Source organism: Coregonus lavaretus, assembly GCF_964263955.1.
Source record: "Coregonus lavaretus genome assembly, chromosome: 1".
NCBI classification, from domain to species: Eukaryota; Metazoa; Chordata; class Actinopteri; order Salmoniformes; family Salmonidae; genus Coregonus; species Coregonus lavaretus.
The window spans coordinates 34,425,152-34,444,605 of record NC_139988.1 but is presented as its reverse complement, the minus strand read 5'-3'; the positions used below and the strand labels follow the sequence as shown (position 1 = coordinate 34,444,605).

The window sequence follows — 19,454 nt, the reverse complement described above, 5'->3', positions numbered from 1 at the left end:
TATATTTGACAATTTGTTTGTTTTGTAAATTATTCCACTCTAAAGTAGGCTACACGACAACACGGACCGCAGACATGCATGTGCAAAGTTTATGGAAAACTCACTGATACAACTTGAAAAATCCTAACAAATGACATTTTCCTATAGCCTAGGCTATCGATCGTAAAATTAATTCCCGCATTCTACAGCAGATGTGCACATTGCGTTTTGAAGAAACACCAGCAAGGACACGACACCATACACCTCAGATCCATTCATAATTGTTGCTTTTAAAAACTGTGTTGCCTGAGTGGTTACTATGTTAGGCTACTCTTAGAGAGTGTGAATTAATGCATTATTTTCATTTAAAAAAAAATCATTTTTCACTCTTACCATTATGTCTTACTAAAGTTAATTTACTCCACTATTTTCTATCCATTTAAAATGGGTTCCTTTTTAAATGACAACGAAAACAGAAGAACTGACCAAATAAACAAACAGCAAATGAACACAACTGCTAGAGGATTCGGCTGCTGCTGAAATATAATCCGGACACTAATCCTCAACCGTAACACCAGCCATAGTTACTACGGTTTTATACAATTCCCAAGACAATAACTAACAACTATACGTTTCAATCAAAGAAACACGTAGAAAATAGGCCGAACATGCACTCTGTCCGACTCAATCCAAGAGTCGAAAAATTGTGAGGAATTACGGATTTTCACTGCAAATCACTCCGACAGAGTGCAACCTGTCTGACAGTCACAGCTGGTTCGCCTCTGTCAGAGTGAAGACGCCCTAAAATGCAAATTATATGATAACTTCCGTGCAGGGGCAAACAATCTATGGGTTTCAAAACACAGTCGCTCACCGCACGACTCCGTGGCATCTCCCGCATCTCAAATGAATTGATGAAAGTAGGGATTCCGGGCAGCGAGCGACAGAAGCCTACTACTCATATGGGCGAATGACAGGCGATGCCTATGATAAACCAGGGTGGAAAACTGAGCAGAGGTCTAGCACTGTGTTATTCATTGCATATTAATATGAATGTAGTAACGTATTGGAGACTTTCAACATCAAGTATTTTAGCGTAATAGTTTTCAGAATAGCCCCTCTCTAGTTTCGAAGAGCTATAACCACGTCGCCCTGCGAGCCACCCCTGCCCTGCCGCCGACGTTAAGCGGCCAGCTGCACAGGTTTATGGGTATTGATGTCTTTATGGCTGTGGCATCCCCTCTCTCATTGGTCCAAAACATTGAAAACTACAACTACCAGTCAGCAGTGCTGAAGCGCTGTCCAAGGTTCTGAAGACCTAAAGATGAAAAAAGACATTGGTATGAAAACAGAATGGCAGCTTCTGCGATCAGCAATAATTGAGTAAATTAATATGAGAGAAATGTACTTTGATTTAATCATGAAAATTGTAGGCCCTAATTAAAATAAACACATTACACCAAATAGGAACTGACTGAATTGAATAGCAACTGATAAATGTTTTTTGTAACAAGTTGGATGGTAGATGATATTGTAGTTCAGTCGCGAATAGGAAACTAAATTGAATGTAATAATTTAGCCTGAATAATATTAATATTAGGATTTATCAAATTGGAGAGAGTTGAACCAAAGGGAGTCTTCAACTCACATGTGATACTTCAGATCATACACAGATGCATTCTAGAACTGAATATCTCTTGGATCCATGGATCTCAAATCTGAACACCAGTAGCTATGCTACATTTTCTGTAAAAGGTTTAACAACCATAACCCCTTACTTATTATTAATATGTCCCTCTTTGACTGATCCCTTACTGCCATTATCCTTACATGTTTCTGTATGGAATAAGAGGTATTCTAAATGGAAACTGGACTCTTGGAATGGATGTTATGTAGAACGTTCTCAAAGGCTAAATGCTAAGTAGAGCATGCCATTGCCAGCCCCTTAGACAGCACTGTGAGAGGAGTTGGCTGAATTAATATTCTTCTAGCAATTTAACAGTCATGTTCACAAAGACCTTGACTGACAACTTCCATGGGACTCTAGTAGCCTACCAATTCCTCAACACAGCAACTGCTCGAGGTTTGTATCACTGCTCCACCTAACCCAGCCTGTAGTCAGATCTGCTTGTGCTTAGCCAACTCCTCTGACATTTGTTGCCATGCACGCCATAAAGCATGGATGGTATGAGAATGAATGATAGAGGCATTGGATAAAGCACAAACAGAACTGGCTATACCCTATATACAGTCAGGTCCATTATTGGCACCCTTGATAAAGATGAGCAGAAAATACTATAAAATAAATACAATACAAATACTGAGCTATACTGTTTGCAAAAAAATTGAAAATTATTTTATACTAATACAATTACTATTATTTATTTTATACAGTCTTTTTTTCTCAGCTTTATCAAGGGTGGCAATAATTTGACCTGACTGTATACCATGCTATGCCCCACCCAGCCTAACCATAGCAACAGAATAAACTTCTATATCACTGCCAAGCCTAATCTAATGATGACAACTGTTCATGTTGTCATGGTGCTGGGAGGGAGACAAAGCACTTGTTATACTTCCTTATGGTTTATAATTTGGTTGATGGCCCAATGTTACATTGTTATAATATACTGCTCAAAAAAATAAAGGGAACACTTAAACAACACAATGTAACTCCAAGTCAATCACACTTCTGTGAAATCAAACTGTCCACTTAGGAAACAACACTGATTGACAATACATTTCACATGCTGTTGTGCAAATGGAATAGACAACAGGTGGAAATTATAGGCAATTAGCAAGACACCCCCAATAAAGGAATGGTTCTGCAGGTGGTGACCACAGACCACTTCTCAGTTCCTATGCTTCCTGGCTGATGTTTTGGTCATTTTTGAATGCTGGCGGTGCTTTCACTCTAGTGGTAGCATGAGACGGAGTCTACAACCCATACAAGTGGCTCAGGTAGTGCAGCTCATCCAGGATGGCACATCAATGCGAGCTGTGGCAAGAAGGTTTGCTGTGTCTGTCAGCGTAGTGCCCAGAGCATGGAGGCGCTACCAGGAGACAGGCCAGTACATCAGGAGACGTGGAGGAGGCCGTAGGAGGACAACAATCCAGCAGCAGGACCGCTACCTCCGCCTTTGTGCAAGGAGGAGCAGGAGGAGCACTGCCAGAGCCCTGCAAAATGACCTCCAGCAGGCCACAAATGTGCATGTGTCTGCTCAAACGGTCAGAAACAGACTCCATGAGGGTGGTATGAGGGCCCGACGTCCACAGGTGGGGGTTGTGCTTACAGCCCAACACCGTGCAGGACATTTGGCATTTGCCAGAGAACACCAAGATTGGCAAATTCGCCACTGGCGCCCTGTGCTCTTCACAGATGAAATCAGGTTCACACTGAGCACACGTGACAGACGTGACAGAGTCTGGAGATGCCATGGAGAACGTTCTGCTGCCTGCAACATCCTCCAGCATGATCAGTTTGGCGGTGGGTCAGTCATGGTGTGGGGTGGCATTTCTTTGGGGGGCTGCACAGCCCTCCATGTGCTCGCCAGAGGTAGCCTGACTGCCATTAGGTACCGAGATGAGATCATCAGACCCCTTGTGAGACCATATGCTGGTGCGGTTGGCCCTGGGTCCTCCTAATGCAAGACAATGCTAGACCTCATGTGGCTGGAGTGTGTCAGCAGTTCCTGCAAGAGGAAGGCATTGATGCTATGGACTGGCCCGCCCGTTCCCCAGACCTGAATCCAATTGAGCACATCTGGGACATCATGTCTCGCTCCATCCACCAATGCCACGTTGCACCACAGACTGTCCAGGAGTTGGCGGATGCTTTAGTCCAGGTCTGGGAGGAGATCCCTCAGGAGACCATCCGCCACTTCATCAGGAGCATGCCCAGGCGTTGTAGGGAGGTCATACAGGCACGTGGAGGCCACACACACTACTGAGCCTCATTTTGACTTGTTTTAAGGACATTACATCAAAGTTGGATCAGCCTGTAGTGTGGTTTTCCACTTTAATTTTGAGGGTGACTCCAAATCCAGACCTCCATGGGTTGATACATTTGATTTCCATTGATAATTTTTGGTGATTTTGTTGTCAGCACATTCAACTATGTAAAGAAAAAAGTATTTAATACGATTATTTCATTCATTCAGATCTAGGATGTGTTATTTTAGTGTTCCCTTTATTTTTTTGAGCAGTGTACATAATCCCCTCCATCACTCCTCTAACCAGGCATGCTGGGTGAAAGTCTGTAAAAAGAAGAGATATTCTATGTTTGTGATTTATTTCATGCATTGTTTGTGTGCAATCAAGTATCTAGTTTTAAGTACTAGACAAGACTACTGTCTTGAATCCTGCCTCATATTCCTTGCGACTAGTAAAATAAAGAAATACTACAGATGCACAAATAATTTCAAGTCACTGTGTAAATTGATGCAGTGGATAACTAGTTTCAAACTGTATTGATTTGTTGAGCACATGAATTCAAATGTGTATTCTTGCAGTGCAAGAAGAAGGAGGTTTTTGATTGACCGGAGAAACCTGGTTGTCAGGGTTGATAGAATATACCTATCTACACTCAGTGTACAAAACATTAGGAACACCTTCCTAATATTACGTTGCACCCCCTTTTGCCCTCAGAACAGCCTCAATTCGTCGGGGCATGGACTTTACAAGGTGTTGAAAATGTTCCGCAGGGATGCTGGCACATGTTGACTCCATTGCGTCCCACTGTTGTGTCAAGTTGGCTGGATGTCCTTTGGGTGGTGGACCATTCTTGATACACATGGGAAACTGTTGAGTGTGAAAAACCCAGCAGCGTTCCAGTTCTTGACACACTCAAACCGGTGTGCCTGGCACCTACTACCATATCCCGTTCAAAGGCACTACAATCTTTTGTCTTGCACATTGTTATGATGAGTTTCTCGGGTATCAAGTAATTAAGGATGCAAGAATATACTTAGACAACTATGTGGAAAGTTAATACAAATGTTTAAAAGTCGGTACCGGGTTCGTTCTAACAAACAGCACGTGCTTCGCCTCTTGCTATTCCGAACTACTAAACAAAGAAAATATCTCAGCTTATATACCTTCTGTTACACGTTTCTTCAACAACATCTGGCAACCCTCAATGGGCACTCCCTTCTTTGATGTTATTACCTTGTACCCCAAGTCAGTATATCATTCTAAGATAAACCTCAGTAATCTCCCTGGACATAATGGAATCCTTGGTATTCGCTTATCTACTAAATTTAACCTGGTTCACAAAACACTATGAAATGACATCATAACACCCATTCACCCTATGAATGGCATACATACACAATCCATATCTCAATTGTCTCAAGGCTTAAAATCCTTCTTTAACCTGTCTCCTCCCCTTCATCTACACTGATTGAAGTGACATTAATAAAGGATCAAAGCTTTCACCTGGATTCACCTGGTCAGTGTCATGGAAAGAGCAGTTCCTAATGTTTTGTACACTCAGTGTATAAATGTCCTTGTGTGAAGGGCAGTCTGAGTTCTCAGTTTACTGGTACTCTTGCGCCCTCTTGTGATAGAAGTCCTGACGGAACATCACTGCTCTCTCCCAATATGAGAGACAGGGAGCATAGTCAGCCTCATAATCTCAATTAAATCTTAAAGGAAAAATATCCCACACTCCTGTCCCCTCAGGTTGGCTGTTAGATTACTCAGAGGTGATATAATACTCTGCCAATGGGGTTACTGTGATGTTTAGTAGGCAAATTATAACCTGTAAACACTGATGTTTAGTAGGCAAATTATAACCTGTAAACACTGATGTTTAGTAGGCAAATTATAACCTGTAAACACTTTGATGTTTAGTAGGCAAATTATAACCTGTAAACACTGATGTTTAGTAGGCAAATTATAACCTGTAAACACTGATGTTTAGTAGGCAAATTATAACCTGTAAACACTGATGTTTAGTAGGCAAATTATAACCTGTAAACACTGATGTTTAGTAGGCAAATTATAACCTGTAAACACTTTGAGTCTTCTTTGTGGTCTCCTTTCCTTCATGGTCATTGCTAAGAAAGGATTTCTAAATTAAAGCAACGTGGTTAAACTATGGTCCGATTCTTTTACTCTCAGTTTTCATCATAAGGGATTCTCAAGCCTACAGCCTCACCCTAGATAGTATTGCAAGGTCAAACACGGTATTCTCACATTCGTTTAGAGGCGAAACTTCACCCTACTCAAATAAATTGACAAACCTAAATCCTGATGTTTCTGGAGGGGCTAGAAGTGGTAAATTCAATTGAAAACAGGCCATCTGTCATCCCTATAATCCATGTCATTTTGAGTTTCAACATCCCCGAAAATCTAACTGCACACTAAACCATTTTATCAAACTGTTGCCCATAGTGTTCTTACGTCTCATAATAGAACAAATTAAAATGACATCTTTGTATTCTTCCAGTGATAAATTGTTTAGCTTTCTGCTAATACACTTTCTGCAGAAATATTAAACACTGGCTGCAATATCTCCATAACGCCACTAAATGGTGCACACATTTAGGGGCAGTCAAAAATCTGTTGCCTAAATGAAATGAAAGTGAGAGGACTCTTAGGATTTATTCTGCCATTCATTTCAAGGTGTTATCTGATGTAATTCCTCATATTAACATGTTACATAGTAATAGCTTGGTGATAGTGTTGTGTTTTTTGTAATGAATGAGAACATAGTTTGCACTGAATGAGGCATGATTTCATTTCAAATTATTCAATCTTATAGAAGCAGTAATGACATGAGGAATTGTTGCTGATTTGGTGTGAAGCTGTAGTACTGAAAACACAGAGACAGATGTCATCTTAAAAGCAATTTAATAGCTTTGCACATATTTAACAGAGAGGGTAAAAGTCTACGGGTACAGTTCCATCTACCTGTGACAATAGTCCATATTAAACTACATACCTAGAGGCGCCGCTATGGCAAACAAGCTTTCTCCCATCGTGGCATTGTTGATTGTGCAATATGAAGAAATATTTCATTACAATAGTTACAGTGACAGAGAAATGCACACAATTTATCAAATAGCTAGAGAATGTAGCAAAATGATAATATGCAGTGCTATAGCCAACAAGCGAGCAACCATTTTTCCATAACATTACTTATTCCAGTATTTGCTTTAGAATCCACTTTTCCACTTAACAACAATGCTTAAAGTGTTTATTGTTTTGTACATCTAATTTGTATACTTTGTACTAAATATATTTTTAAACATACATTATAATGCAACTCAAATACACAGGAAAACAATGTTTAATAATGTTCTGAAAACGTAATCTGTGTTGTAGTTCGTCATGGATTTCCAACATTCTGACTGTTTTAGTAATTTATTGAGCCCAAGTACATATAGGATTACATCTTACAATATTATGATATTTTCATTCAAATGAATGTGTCATACTAAGTTTTAGGAAAAAAATTTGACTATATTGAAGCTTATAATGTTTGTAGGGCTTATTATTAGTAGATGAAATTAAACTGTTTTTAATAGTTTGTTATACACAAGTTATACACACAGATCAAAGCACCGCTGACTTTGCTTTTCAACCACAGAAGAATGCAAGTCATCTTTCAAAGATAGCCTCACAAAACTGAGGACAGACCCTAGAAACTACATAGAATTACAAAAATAACTGGGAGAAAACAACAAAAGCAACAAGTGAAAAGCAGAGATGAAAGCAGGAAAAGAGAGAAAAATACAAAGAAATCTTAACTGGAAACCCTATCCTGTTTTTCAGCAGCGAATTCTGGATGGTTTACAATGGCAGCTGCCCAAAGCATCATATCTACCTTAACATAATTGTTTGTCTTTTTTTTGTTCCTTATCTTAAAAAAGAAAACACCATACTGTAGTTGACCTCTGAGCCCGGCTGTTGGATTGTTAGGCACAGAGTGTGGAGTTTTGGCTCTGAGCTTGCATGCTGGAGTCTCGCTTTAAGAGGAAGAGGAGTAGGGGAGAGGGGAGAGAAGAGAGAAGAGGAATGGCAATGAAGGGGCTGGGGATCTACTTTTTTTTGCTGAAAAGGCTGAAGCGCTTTTCTTTGTCCTTCTCGCGCTTGCCTGGGCTGGATTCGGTTGCCAGGGCGACAGAGGCGGGCAAGGTCTGGGCTCGGCTGGAGGTGGGGGTGCTATGGCTGCTGGGGGTAATCTCTGTCTTATCAGAGGACGCAGCGCTGGAGATGGCCTGCATCCACGAGTTCATCTCCTCCTGCGGCCCAGACAGGATTTATCAGGACAGACACACATCACAGATCACACCAATACATCAACACTCAGACACCCACACTATCCTCATAGAGACAGGGAATAAAGACAGCAATGTATACACAACATTCACAGGAGGAGGATAGTCATTCATACACATTGTACAAATTAAAAGCTAAGCAAACTTACGTCATCTTTGGCTTGGAAGAGATACTCATTCCCATCTGTAGCTCTGTAAAAGGAAAATAAAAACTTGATTAATAAGTCAAGCTAACTACTGACTACTGTATGCAAGATCTCATCTTCTGATAATACAAGACACATAGGGAGCTATACAGTAAATAGTGCTCACTTCAGTTTGAACACATGCTTCTTCTTCTTGTAGTCGAGGGCGATCTCACATGCAGCATCCTTCAGGCTGATGGGGATCTCGTTGTGATAGGGGATGCCCTGGCTGGCACTCTTAATGTCTTTGTAGAAGCCCATTTCCCAGTTGTTGATCACACAATACACATTGTGCCAGGATCTGAAACCATAGGAAACACAGTTATCAGAGTCTGTTCAGCTAAATAATATGTTGGCATTATTGTAAGGGGGAAGTATTTGGCTGTATGCTCCAACTTGCGTGTGTACGTCCAGTAAGCATAATTGTACACTCCCCCATGCATTTATTTGGACAGAGAAGCTCAAACTTTTAATTTGGCTCTATACTCCAGCATTTTGGATTTGAGATCAAATGTTTATGAGGCGACAGTACAGAATGTCACCTTTTATTTAAGGGTGTTTTCATATCTGTTTTACCGTTTAGAAATGAAAGCGCTTTATGTATCTAGTCCCCTCATTTGAAGGTGTCATAAATATTTGGACAAATTCACTTATAGTGTATTACATTTTGTCAAAAGTTCTGTATTTTTACCCATATTCCTAGCACGCAATGACATCAAGCTTGTGACTCTACAAACTTGTTGGATGCATTTGCAGTTTGTTTTGGTTGTATTTCGGATTATGTCATGCCCAATATATATTTTTTTTAAATAATGTATTGCAAATGTTATTGTAAATTAAGAATAGTATTTGTTTCTGAACAATTCTACATTAATATGGATGCTACCCTGATTATGGATAATCATGACTGAATCGTGAATAATGATGAGTGAGAAAGTTAGATGCACAAAGATCATGCCCCCATGGTATGATCCACATTAATGTAGAAGTGCTCAGAAACATATTCTATTCTTATTTACAATAAGTGACTCCAAAATTACACAATACAAAACATCTGAAACACAACTAAAACAAACTGCAAATGCATCCAACAAGTTTGTAGAGTCACAAGCTTGATGTAGTCATTGCGTGCTATGAATATGGAACCAAATACTAAACTTTTGACTAAATTAAATACACTATAAGTGAATTTGTCCAAATACTTATGACACCTTCAAATGAGGGGACTAGATACATAAAGTGCTTTCATTTCTAAACAGTAAAACAGATATGAAACTACCCTCAAATAAAAGGTGACATTCTGTACTGTCACCTCTAAAATCCAAAATGCTGGAGTATAGAGCCAAAGTAAAAGCTTTAGCTTCACTGTCCAAATAAATACTTAGGGGAGTGTATGTGAATGTGTGTACCTGCTGGATGCCTTCTTGTTGTGACCCTCCCACTCATGTTTGCGGTGCAGGATGCCTTCCAACTGGTTGGCTGGGGTTGAGTCCTGGGACTTGGCCGGGAGCGTGGCAGCCTGGCTGGGCTTGCCCTTGCGTGCTGCACTGGGCGACCCGCCTGGGCTGGATTCCGCCACCCCATTTACAATGTCACTTCCCTCCCCATTGTCCTGGGGTAGACAGAAACTGATATTAGAGAAAGCTGGAGCTAGGTAGACAAAACACACAGTGACGCTGGAAATCAGAGAGTTGGCTTCATGCATAGCAGGATCAGAGGCTGTGTAGAAACATTCAGTACTTTCCCTTTGATTGCTATATTCTATCACAATGGCTTTAAGACAAGTAAAGTTAAGTAGAAAGGGGTATGCTCTACGACTAGGCCTACTCTACTCTAAAATAAATATTTTCATCACAATGTCTCCTTATTTCAATTTGATGAGTAAAAGAGCCTCTGGGTAGGTATCTGTATAACTCAAAACAATGCCATTACACCAGCCTCGAATTGTTATATGTGCCTCTATTTCACAATTACAGCCCAGCTTCATCATAAGATTAATGGCACACACTGAACCCCAGAGCTGAGTCACCTCTCAGAGTGTTTGTGCTATTCTTACATCATGACTCTGAATCTCTGCGTCACCCACAGTGTCTCAGCTCTTAAGGTTCAGTGCCTGAGGTGAAACTCTGATCAAGTGTTTAACTCCATCTCAAAGTCTCTTTCTGACTCCAATCTCTAACCCACTCACTCGAGCTCTCCAACATTGAGTGCCCTCTATTTGGGACTCTTGATTTTTGTGACTTCTACACTAACTTGACCCTCTGATCAAAGACTCAATCCGACTGATTCATCATGAACCTCTCTGACTCCATCCAACTCTTGAGCCTAACAGCCTCTAAAATGACTCACTTACACTAACTCACAATTTGATTCACTCTCACTTACACTAACTAACTGTTTGACTAACTCAGATTCCGATCCATCTAAGAATGGTTAGAGGGAGACTTTGCAGATGCAGTAAAAATCTATTTATATAGATTCAGAGAAAAGCTGGGACCCTACTGATTTAAAAGAGCATTGGCTTATGGGATTGATTAAAGTGGGACCGGAGTCCAGCTGAGAACATTTCAAAGACATGCACAGATCAGAGGTTAGGACATGCACACCACATTGCCACACCCACACAAAATATTGTTGAAGAGAGAGAGAGAGAAAGCCAGCGAAAGGGAGATGAAGTCCAAAATCCCAAACAATTAACACAATTGCTTGAACTCATTATTCATTTTCGGTATCATTATTATAAAGTGAAGGGGAATGCAAAATTGGCCGGTTAAAAGATTTTACCACAACACACCCACAATTTGTCACTTATTACCCATTACTGAGCTCTTCAAGGCTGGACCAATCGTGGACACTTTTACTGAGAGCTTGCCAGGCGATGGACAAATCCTGGATGCTTATACAGAGATCCTGCCATTGGCTGGACCACCAATACTGGACACGAAGGACTGCATCGCTGCCAGGTTTTGCACCGTTCGATTGGTGCAACGTGGGACTGATATCTCTCACCACCTCTTTGTTAGATGTTTAGGGTAAAAGCTAAAATAGTTTTCGCTTGGGCTAACACTCATATAGGTAATTATATTATTAATGGTCACATCTGCACCCTAATTTTCACTCAAATATACTCTCCAAGCTTGTAATATGAATACAGTTACCTCTACATAAATACGTAAATAAGTTTGATCACCTCAAAGTTTGATTGCCTTGAAGGAGGATCACTTTGATAGCAGTAACTGTAGTTACCTTAGAAATTAACCTTATGCAGAACTACACACACTAAACTTAGAATTGCTCAAACAGTGACCTCAGTTTGGATGGGTGCCTTTTTACAAAAAAGCTAAATACTGTAGATTTATTATCAGAAGTATACTGGATAAATTATATCTACAAGACAATTAAATAAAAAAAATGGTATGAAAAATCGATAACACTTTACTTGACACCCAGTGTCATAACACATTATGACGCGTTATGACACGGTCATAACCATAACCACAGCTGACATAACTTGTCATAACCTGTCATAATATGGTCATAACACTGTGATTACCCATATATTGACACTTGTTGTGACATACAATATATTGCGTTATTTTATGGCTGATTATGACACCTACATAAGTGTCAAAACCCACATTTATTCAAATTAGTTTTTTCCCTGCCATAAGTTTCCTTTCGTTTGAAAGTTTGTTTCTTAAATCCTTTGTTGTTGTTATGAATTCTTTACAGTCATGTTTATTTCATCATATTTTAAATAACTTGTAGAACATACACTTTATGATACTGTCATGAAGCATTATGACCATCCTGTGTCACTTTACTTGGACTAAGAAAATACACTTTATGACACTGTCAAGAAGCATTATGACTATCATAATGCCAGAAAGGCCAATCACGTACATGCCCTGATATCAGTCATCAAAAAGATGGTGTCTTGTCCTGCTCCTGAAATCTGCTCCTGCATTCATCCCAGTCATCAGCAACAGGGCATTGGGGTAGGTGCATGTCTGACATCAATGTGTGCTCAATTACAATGATAATATGGTACATTTAAAAAACATTTATATCATAAGCATACTGTTGACACATAGGCTATGGTGTAATGGAATGTTTTGCCTTGTGTGGTAGGTTTTGTGGGTTTTGACACTCTTATGTAGGTGTCATAACCAGCCATAAAATAACGTAATATATGTCACAACAGGTCTAAATATATGTGATGACAGTGTTATGACCATATTATAAAAAGTCTATAAGTTATGTCAGCTGTTTTGACATTATGACATGGTTATGACCGTGTCATAACGTGTTATGACGCTGGGTGTCAAGTAAAGTGTTACCGAAAAATCTATGAAAAAGTATTGTACATCAATGTGTATAAAACAACCCCAGGATGAAAACATAGAAAATACACATGGAGAAAAAAACAAAAACAGTGGTCACTGAAAGTGAAAGGTGATTACCAACATGTTAATGACATGCAAAACAATATACCAACATAAGACATGAGGACAAAAACAGGGTTATTTTGTAGACGGCACAAGGACAACAAAAACAGGACATACATGGGGAGTGATTGACTCTAACAAGGTTTTATTGGGGAATGTGCGTTAGTGGGGTGGGGACGCTGAAATGATTCAAGGGTGGACCAACATGCAACATAACCAGGAATAAAATGAAGATCTGATGCACAGAGCTAACATGAAGGCAGATACCATAGAACTACTGAGACCCAATGACCGTAATGAATTGGAATGTGCTTACACCCCTCAACACACACACGCTATGACTGGAACAACCCTACAAACAGAATTACGACGGTGAAGCATAGTGAAATGAATCATACAGTGAAATGGTATTTGAGATGGTACTGTATAATAGTGGTATGACGTGTGGTATGGATGGGCGTGAAGGTAATGTAAATGGATGGACATCTGGAGCAGATAGCTACTTACTCCTTTTGATTTCCTATTCTCTTGAATTTTATTTAACCTTTATTTATTCAGGTAAGTCATTGAGATAAAATCTAGTTTGCAAGAGACCTGGATGATTTGATCTGGGGCAATTTGAAACCTGAGAGGACTAAAGAAGACGATTTAATTGCATTACTGAGGCAACGATTAAGCCATGTATTTTGTCTGTCAGTTATTCAGGTTCCACATGGTACGTTTGTAGATAATAACGTACACAAAGAGTCATATCATCAGGGATGGAGATAGGAGGAGAGGAGGAGGAGGAGGAGAGGAGTGTCGAGCTGAGAGGGGGAAGAGAGAAAAAGAAAAACAGGGATAGAAGAGAAAAGAAGGGAGAGAGGCAGAGGGGAAAGGACAAATAGGGAATAAAAGACAAAAACCTGACAGGAAATAAAGACGTTATATAAGAAATAAAGAAAATATATGACTAGAAATCTTCACGGGGGGTGGGGGGGGGGCAAAGAGGGCGTGTTCTTCTTTGTTCCCATGGACACACACGTACATACACACCCACACTCAAACACACTCACGCTGTGCTCATTCTCATTCTAGACTACGTAGTGCTGTAGTGCTTCCGTGTCCCATTATGCCTTTCTTTGAGGCAATTGGTCAATAGATCATGTCAATCTACTATCAATACAACTATATAACTATTTTTTCCCCCCTTTGCTCAATCTCAAAATGTTGATTTTGGAAATGTTGTACTGCTTTTGAAATAGGGTTGCCTAACTCGAAAATGGGTTAATATATTCTTTCCACTTTCTCATTTGATCTCAGCCCTGCTTACATCTTATCAGTTAATACTACAGTATGTAGCTGCAGCAGTAGAGGCTGCTGAGGGGAGAACGGCTCATAATAATGGCCGGAACGGAGCAAATGGAATGGCATCAAACACCTGCAAACAATGTGTTTGATGTATTTGATACCATTACACTGATTCCGCTCCAGTCATTACCATGAGCCCGTTCTCCCCAATTCAGATGCCACCAACCTCCGGTGAGCTGCAGCTAGCATTCATCAGTTACTGCAGAGCAGGTACAGTGCTAAGCAGTCCTCAGTGGAGTGTTCGATTGGTATCAACAAAAGCACCAGTCGGTTAGAAGGAATATGAAGGTAAAAAGATTAAAGCATAAATAACTGTACGATTGTCCAAAAACAACTCATAATATAGTACATAATCTACGTTCAGTCCTGCAACATCCATTGTGATAAAATAAGACTAGGTGAATAAAACCGCCAATAAAGGAAACTGCAATCAGCAAAGCTCATTTCCATTCAAATGCATTATGCAAATAGAAAAGAAAAAGGAATAATCAAGGTAGAATTAGTATAGTGTAACGGAAATAGGATAAGGCTAAATGAGGAATAAGTGTGACTAACTAACTGTCAGAACCACTTGTGGTGGTGGTGGTGGTGGTGGTGGTGGGGGGGGGGGGGGGGGTATAGTCCTCTCCCTGTGGTGTGGGGCAGGGGGTTCAAAGGGCAAGGGAGGTGTTGTGGGTCACGGTCCAGCCCACCCGCCTTTCTCGCCCCCAGTCCCAGTCCTGCGGGTTTGAAAGCTGGTGTACTTTTGGTAGGCTGGGGATCGGTAACTAACCCGTGGGGAGTCCTGGTCCGATGGCAGTCCGTTCAGAGACACTTTCTCACCCTCCCTGTAGGGGCACACAGAGACAACAGTAAGTCTCAAACATACTGTAGGATAAACACACAGAGAAAACTGTCAGCCCCAAACACCATACTTAAGTCTTTATAAACACACTGTGATAGTCATAACACCAGAATACAGCATGCCTGCTCAGTCTAAACACAGACACAGAGCAGACACACTAAATAAGTCATGACACAAACAGACCAAACACATTATTTCAGTATAGTGCTCCAGGCTGATATCTTACCTCTGCTGTGGTGATGCAGAGTCCGTCTGGGTCTCTGCAGGTGGGGGATTTCTCCTCCTCTCCTCCTCCTCTTGCTGTCTTCTCACTTCCAGTAATTCCATCTGCATCGTGAACAGACGCACATCATTAATGACCAACAAAATTAGTCTGATTGAAATGTATAAATTCAAGGAATTTCATTAAAGGTGCAGTCAAAAACATGATTTGTATGTGTTTTATATATATTTCCACACTATGAGGTTGGAATAATACTGGGAAATTGTGAACATTATGATAATGCACTTTTTTTTTGGGACTGCCTAGTGACATCACCAGGCTGAATAAGTTCATAGACCAATAACAAAGAGAGTTTGCCCTCATCTCTGACAATAACAGCTAGTTTTCAGGTTGCACATCCCTCTCATTCGGCTCCTCCAATTAGGCCCCTCTCTCAGACCACTCCCAGACAGTCCTAGCAAAATTCTTGCTTGAGAAATTGCAGTTAGCTAAGAAGCTATTTTTGTTTCTTTTTGACCATTTTAACTGAAAACAATCACAGTAAGGTACTTAATTGTTAACAGAAATTATTTGATATTGAGATAAAAACTGCTGCATTGGATCTTTACGTCACGATTTGACTGACAGACAAATGGGATGAGAGCATTGCAGATTGATGTCTAATCTAATTAAAAATAAAATTGATTGAGTTATTGGATGAATGGTTTGACTGACAGCCCAGTGAGTTGTGAACACCCCCTGTCCTCTCACCGTAGTCAGCCGTTCCAGCGCTGAGAACCGCTCTTCCCAGGTGGCAGCTGATTTCTCAAAGGCCTCGTGTCTCTTGATGAGTTTCTCCACCTCGTCCACATTCTGACCCATCTCCCTGCTGGACAGGTACGGCTCCTGTCCCAGCAGCCACGACTCGGCCACACCCGCGTCCCTACCAAACTGGTGCACCTCCAGAACTGGGCAGAGACACAGCTAGTCACACACCAAGGCAGTAGAAAGTAACGGTGACACAGTAGTCCTCTGGAAATACCAAGGGACTGTGGGATAATGCTCTGTGAGCCCCAAGGCACTACTGTAGCTAATACTGTGCAACAGACTGAACATTATTTGATAGAATTACCCAATCTAAGCCACTCCCATCTGTCCTCCCACTTGTCAATCATGTCTTTCCTCTTGTCCGTCAACTGTAGTAACTTCTCTTTGATCTAAAAATGGAAGGAAATTGAGTTTTAACCGTGGCTACAAACACCATACAATTAATGACGCAACACAACAACAGAGGGAGACACATTTCCATCCGGAGAATGGGGGTGAAGACAGAAACAGAGAGCGGAGGAGAGGAGAGAAGGAGGTAAGAATCTGTGAGGGTGTTGTGACATTGTTGGCCCCTGACCTCCTCTAATGCGTAGTGTTTCCGTGCCAACAGGGACTTGCCCAGCTCGATGCAGTTGGTGAAGCTGTCGTTACGGGCGTCGATCTCAGCCTTGATGCCCTGGTGGTTGTTCATCAGGAGCTCCACAGACGACACGTCCCTGAAGACACAATAACCCAGTTAGATATGTGTTACACACGCACACTGAACACACTAAGGTCCTAATGTCCATTGGTTAGGTTACCAGGGGTTTAAATGACCCATGAAATGCTATTTACGTTGCTACTTACGATGCTAGCGTACGTTTTCTAAAACCACATGTACATACAGTCCAGACAGGATGACCTGACACCCAGTGCATTTCAGTGGACTACATCCTCCCACATAATGATGTTCCAGGGTGAGTACCTGGGACCATGCTGTTATCAAACTAAACACTAGTCTACTCTAGTCAGGATAGGGTGTCATTCACTCAGACAGTGGAAACAGCAATGCAATTACTGACACAAACCAAGTCTCTCTCTCTCAATTACCCTCTCCTACCCACTTTTTTCATCCTTCACCCCATTAGCCATACATCTTTCTTCCCCTTTTCTTTTCTCCAGTATCTTTTTTCCTCTTCCCCTGACATCATCATTAGACCCCTATATCTGTGTCTGTCTGTCTGTCTTGCTCTTATCTTTTCTATTTCTGTCTCCTCCTATCTCTCTCCCCCTCTATCTTCCTCTATCTTCCTCTCTCCCTCTTCATCCGTCTCCATGGTAAGCTGCTGGCTGAGATTCAGCTGAGAGGCACAGATAATGAAGGCCTTGTCGACCCTGGTGATTATCACAATTACAGCTGAAACCAGAGCCAGATAAGGGCTTGGTGTGCTGCTGTCTCCCTGAAAGGAGAAGACATTCTGGGACATTCATTGAGTTTTGATACATTGAGTATTCACCATTTTCTGCAGCTGCATCTTCAGTGGCTATTAAAAGGACCATCCGTGGGTGGCAACACATTCAGCTGAGCCTTCTGTTGAAAACCTGAGCTACACTACAGTGCCACAGCTCCAGCATTAACACAGAGGGTTGTTTAGAGTGAGCTAGTGAGGATAACTTTGTAAATCACAACAATCAGAACATTGAGGATTAGATACATAAATCTGGACCTGAAAAAGTGTGATTACAGTGTAAGCTGCCGACCAAAAGCTGCTTACAGAAAACTACAGAGATTACTCGCGCCTTCTTTTCTGGCTTTTGTTGGGAAGTCGGTAGGAGAAAAAACATGTCCGCAATAATGCTAAACTATTAAAAGAACCAGCCTGACGCAAAAACGTTTCCCGTCAGGTTCACGGTACCTGGGCTTCTCCTGAGCCTCAATTAGGCGGATGACGTCCTCCATCCAGAGCATGAGGTCTCGGACCATGCTGAAGAAACGGAACTTGTCGCCGGTGTCAAGCAGTCTGACCCTGCGGCCTTCACAGGCCTCCAGCAGGGTCCTCCAGGCCTCCAACACCTCACCCTCTCTCTTTTGGATGTCATCAGCCTTGTCTCCGGCATAGGCAGACTGCAGGCGCACAGCATCCTCCTGCAACGTCCTCACCTGTGGAGGAAAAGGGAGAAATATGGGTAGGCCAGTGGAGGCTCCTCAGAGGAGGAAGGGGAGGACCATCCTCCTCAGTGAATTTCATAAAATTTAAAATTGTAAAACATTAAAAAAGTTATCATTTTTAGATAAAACTATACCAAATATAATCACATCCCCAAATAACTGATTAAAACACACTATTTTGCAAAGAAGGTCTACAGTAGCCTCAACAGCACTCTGTAGGGTAGCACCATGGTATAGCCGGAGGACAGCTAGCTTCCGTCCTCCTCTGGGTACATTGACTTCAATACAAAACCTAGGAGGCTCATGGTTCTCACCCCCTTTTTTTATTTTTTTAATTTCACCTTTATTTAAACCAGGTAAGCCAGTTGAGAACAAGTTCTCATTTACAACTGCGACCTGGCCAAGATAAAGCAAAGCAGTGCGATAAACACAACAACACAGAGTTGTTACACAGTAATTATGACAACTTCCGGAGGAAGTCCTCCAGCCTATCAGAGCTCTTGAAGCATGAACTGACATGTTGTCCACCCAATCAAAGGACCAGAGAATTAATCTAGTAGTGAAATAATAAGCTACAGCTAGCTAGCACTGCAGGGTATAAAATGTGGTGAGTAGTTGACTCAAAGAGAGAGAGAAAGAGAATAGTTGAACAGTTTTGAACCAAAATGAAGGAGAAGCAAGAGAGTTTCACTTACTTAGCTAGCAAATGCAGCTAGCTAGTTTAGCCTACTGAAACACCCCACTCAAACAGAGGGATGCTATGTTAGCTAGCTGGCTATGACTTTCCAACACAACACTGGAACTCTTCCAAGTCAAGGTAAGCTTTTGGTATTACTAATGTATTGCCACCGGGGCCCGCTGGTGTAACTGCTTACTGACTGTACACTAACGTTACTGCATGATTGTAGCGGGTTTATTAACGTGTTAGTTCTATTAGCCATGCTGACTATGACATTTCTTTGGTGACAACGATGTAGGCTGTTTGTAGAGGTTTGGCTTGGAAAGGTTGTTTTGCCTGGTCACATACAGCTGATTTGTTGTGCATTGAAGTCGACAAGCGAAGGGAAGAGAAGGAATACAACGTGACTTATGAGAGTGAACTCTGTTTACGCGTGATCAGGGGTATATTCATTCCGCCGATTCTGTTGAAAAACGTTTCTTAAACGGAACAAAACGGGGATAAA

At 41.2% G+C, this 19,454-nt stretch overlaps 1 protein-coding gene across 2 annotated transcripts in view; it reads right to left on the bottom strand.

Moving 5' to 3' along the window:
• Positions 1-6,817: 6,817 nt before the first annotated feature.
• LOC311132174 (spectrin beta chain, non-erythrocytic 1-like) overlaps positions 6,818-19,454 on the bottom strand; it is an 82,004-nt gene continuing 69,367 nt past the window's right edge. Inside the window, exons 25-34 of one of the 2 annotated variants that reach the window (XM_084165393.1) lie at positions 18,017-18,261; positions 16,699-16,837; positions 16,426-16,510; positions 16,065-16,261; positions 15,318-15,418; positions 15,016-15,074; positions 9,859-10,099; positions 8,577-8,750; positions 8,414-8,456; positions 6,818-8,228 (exon numbers count right to left, since the gene is read on the bottom strand). In XM_084165393.1, the coding sequence (XP_084021519.1) occupies positions 8,025-8,228; positions 8,414-8,456; positions 8,577-8,750; positions 9,859-10,099; positions 15,016-15,074; positions 15,318-15,418; positions 16,065-16,261; positions 16,426-16,510; positions 16,699-16,837; positions 18,017-18,261 (1,488 nt within the window). In that variant the 3' untranslated portion in view covers positions 6,818-8,024. The remainder of the gene's footprint in view (positions 8,229-8,413; positions 8,457-8,576; positions 8,751-9,858; positions 10,100-15,015; positions 15,075-15,317; positions 15,419-16,064; positions 16,262-16,425; positions 16,511-16,698; positions 16,838-18,016; positions 18,262-19,454) is intronic. The other variant, XM_084165392.1, reaches the window with a different exon arrangement.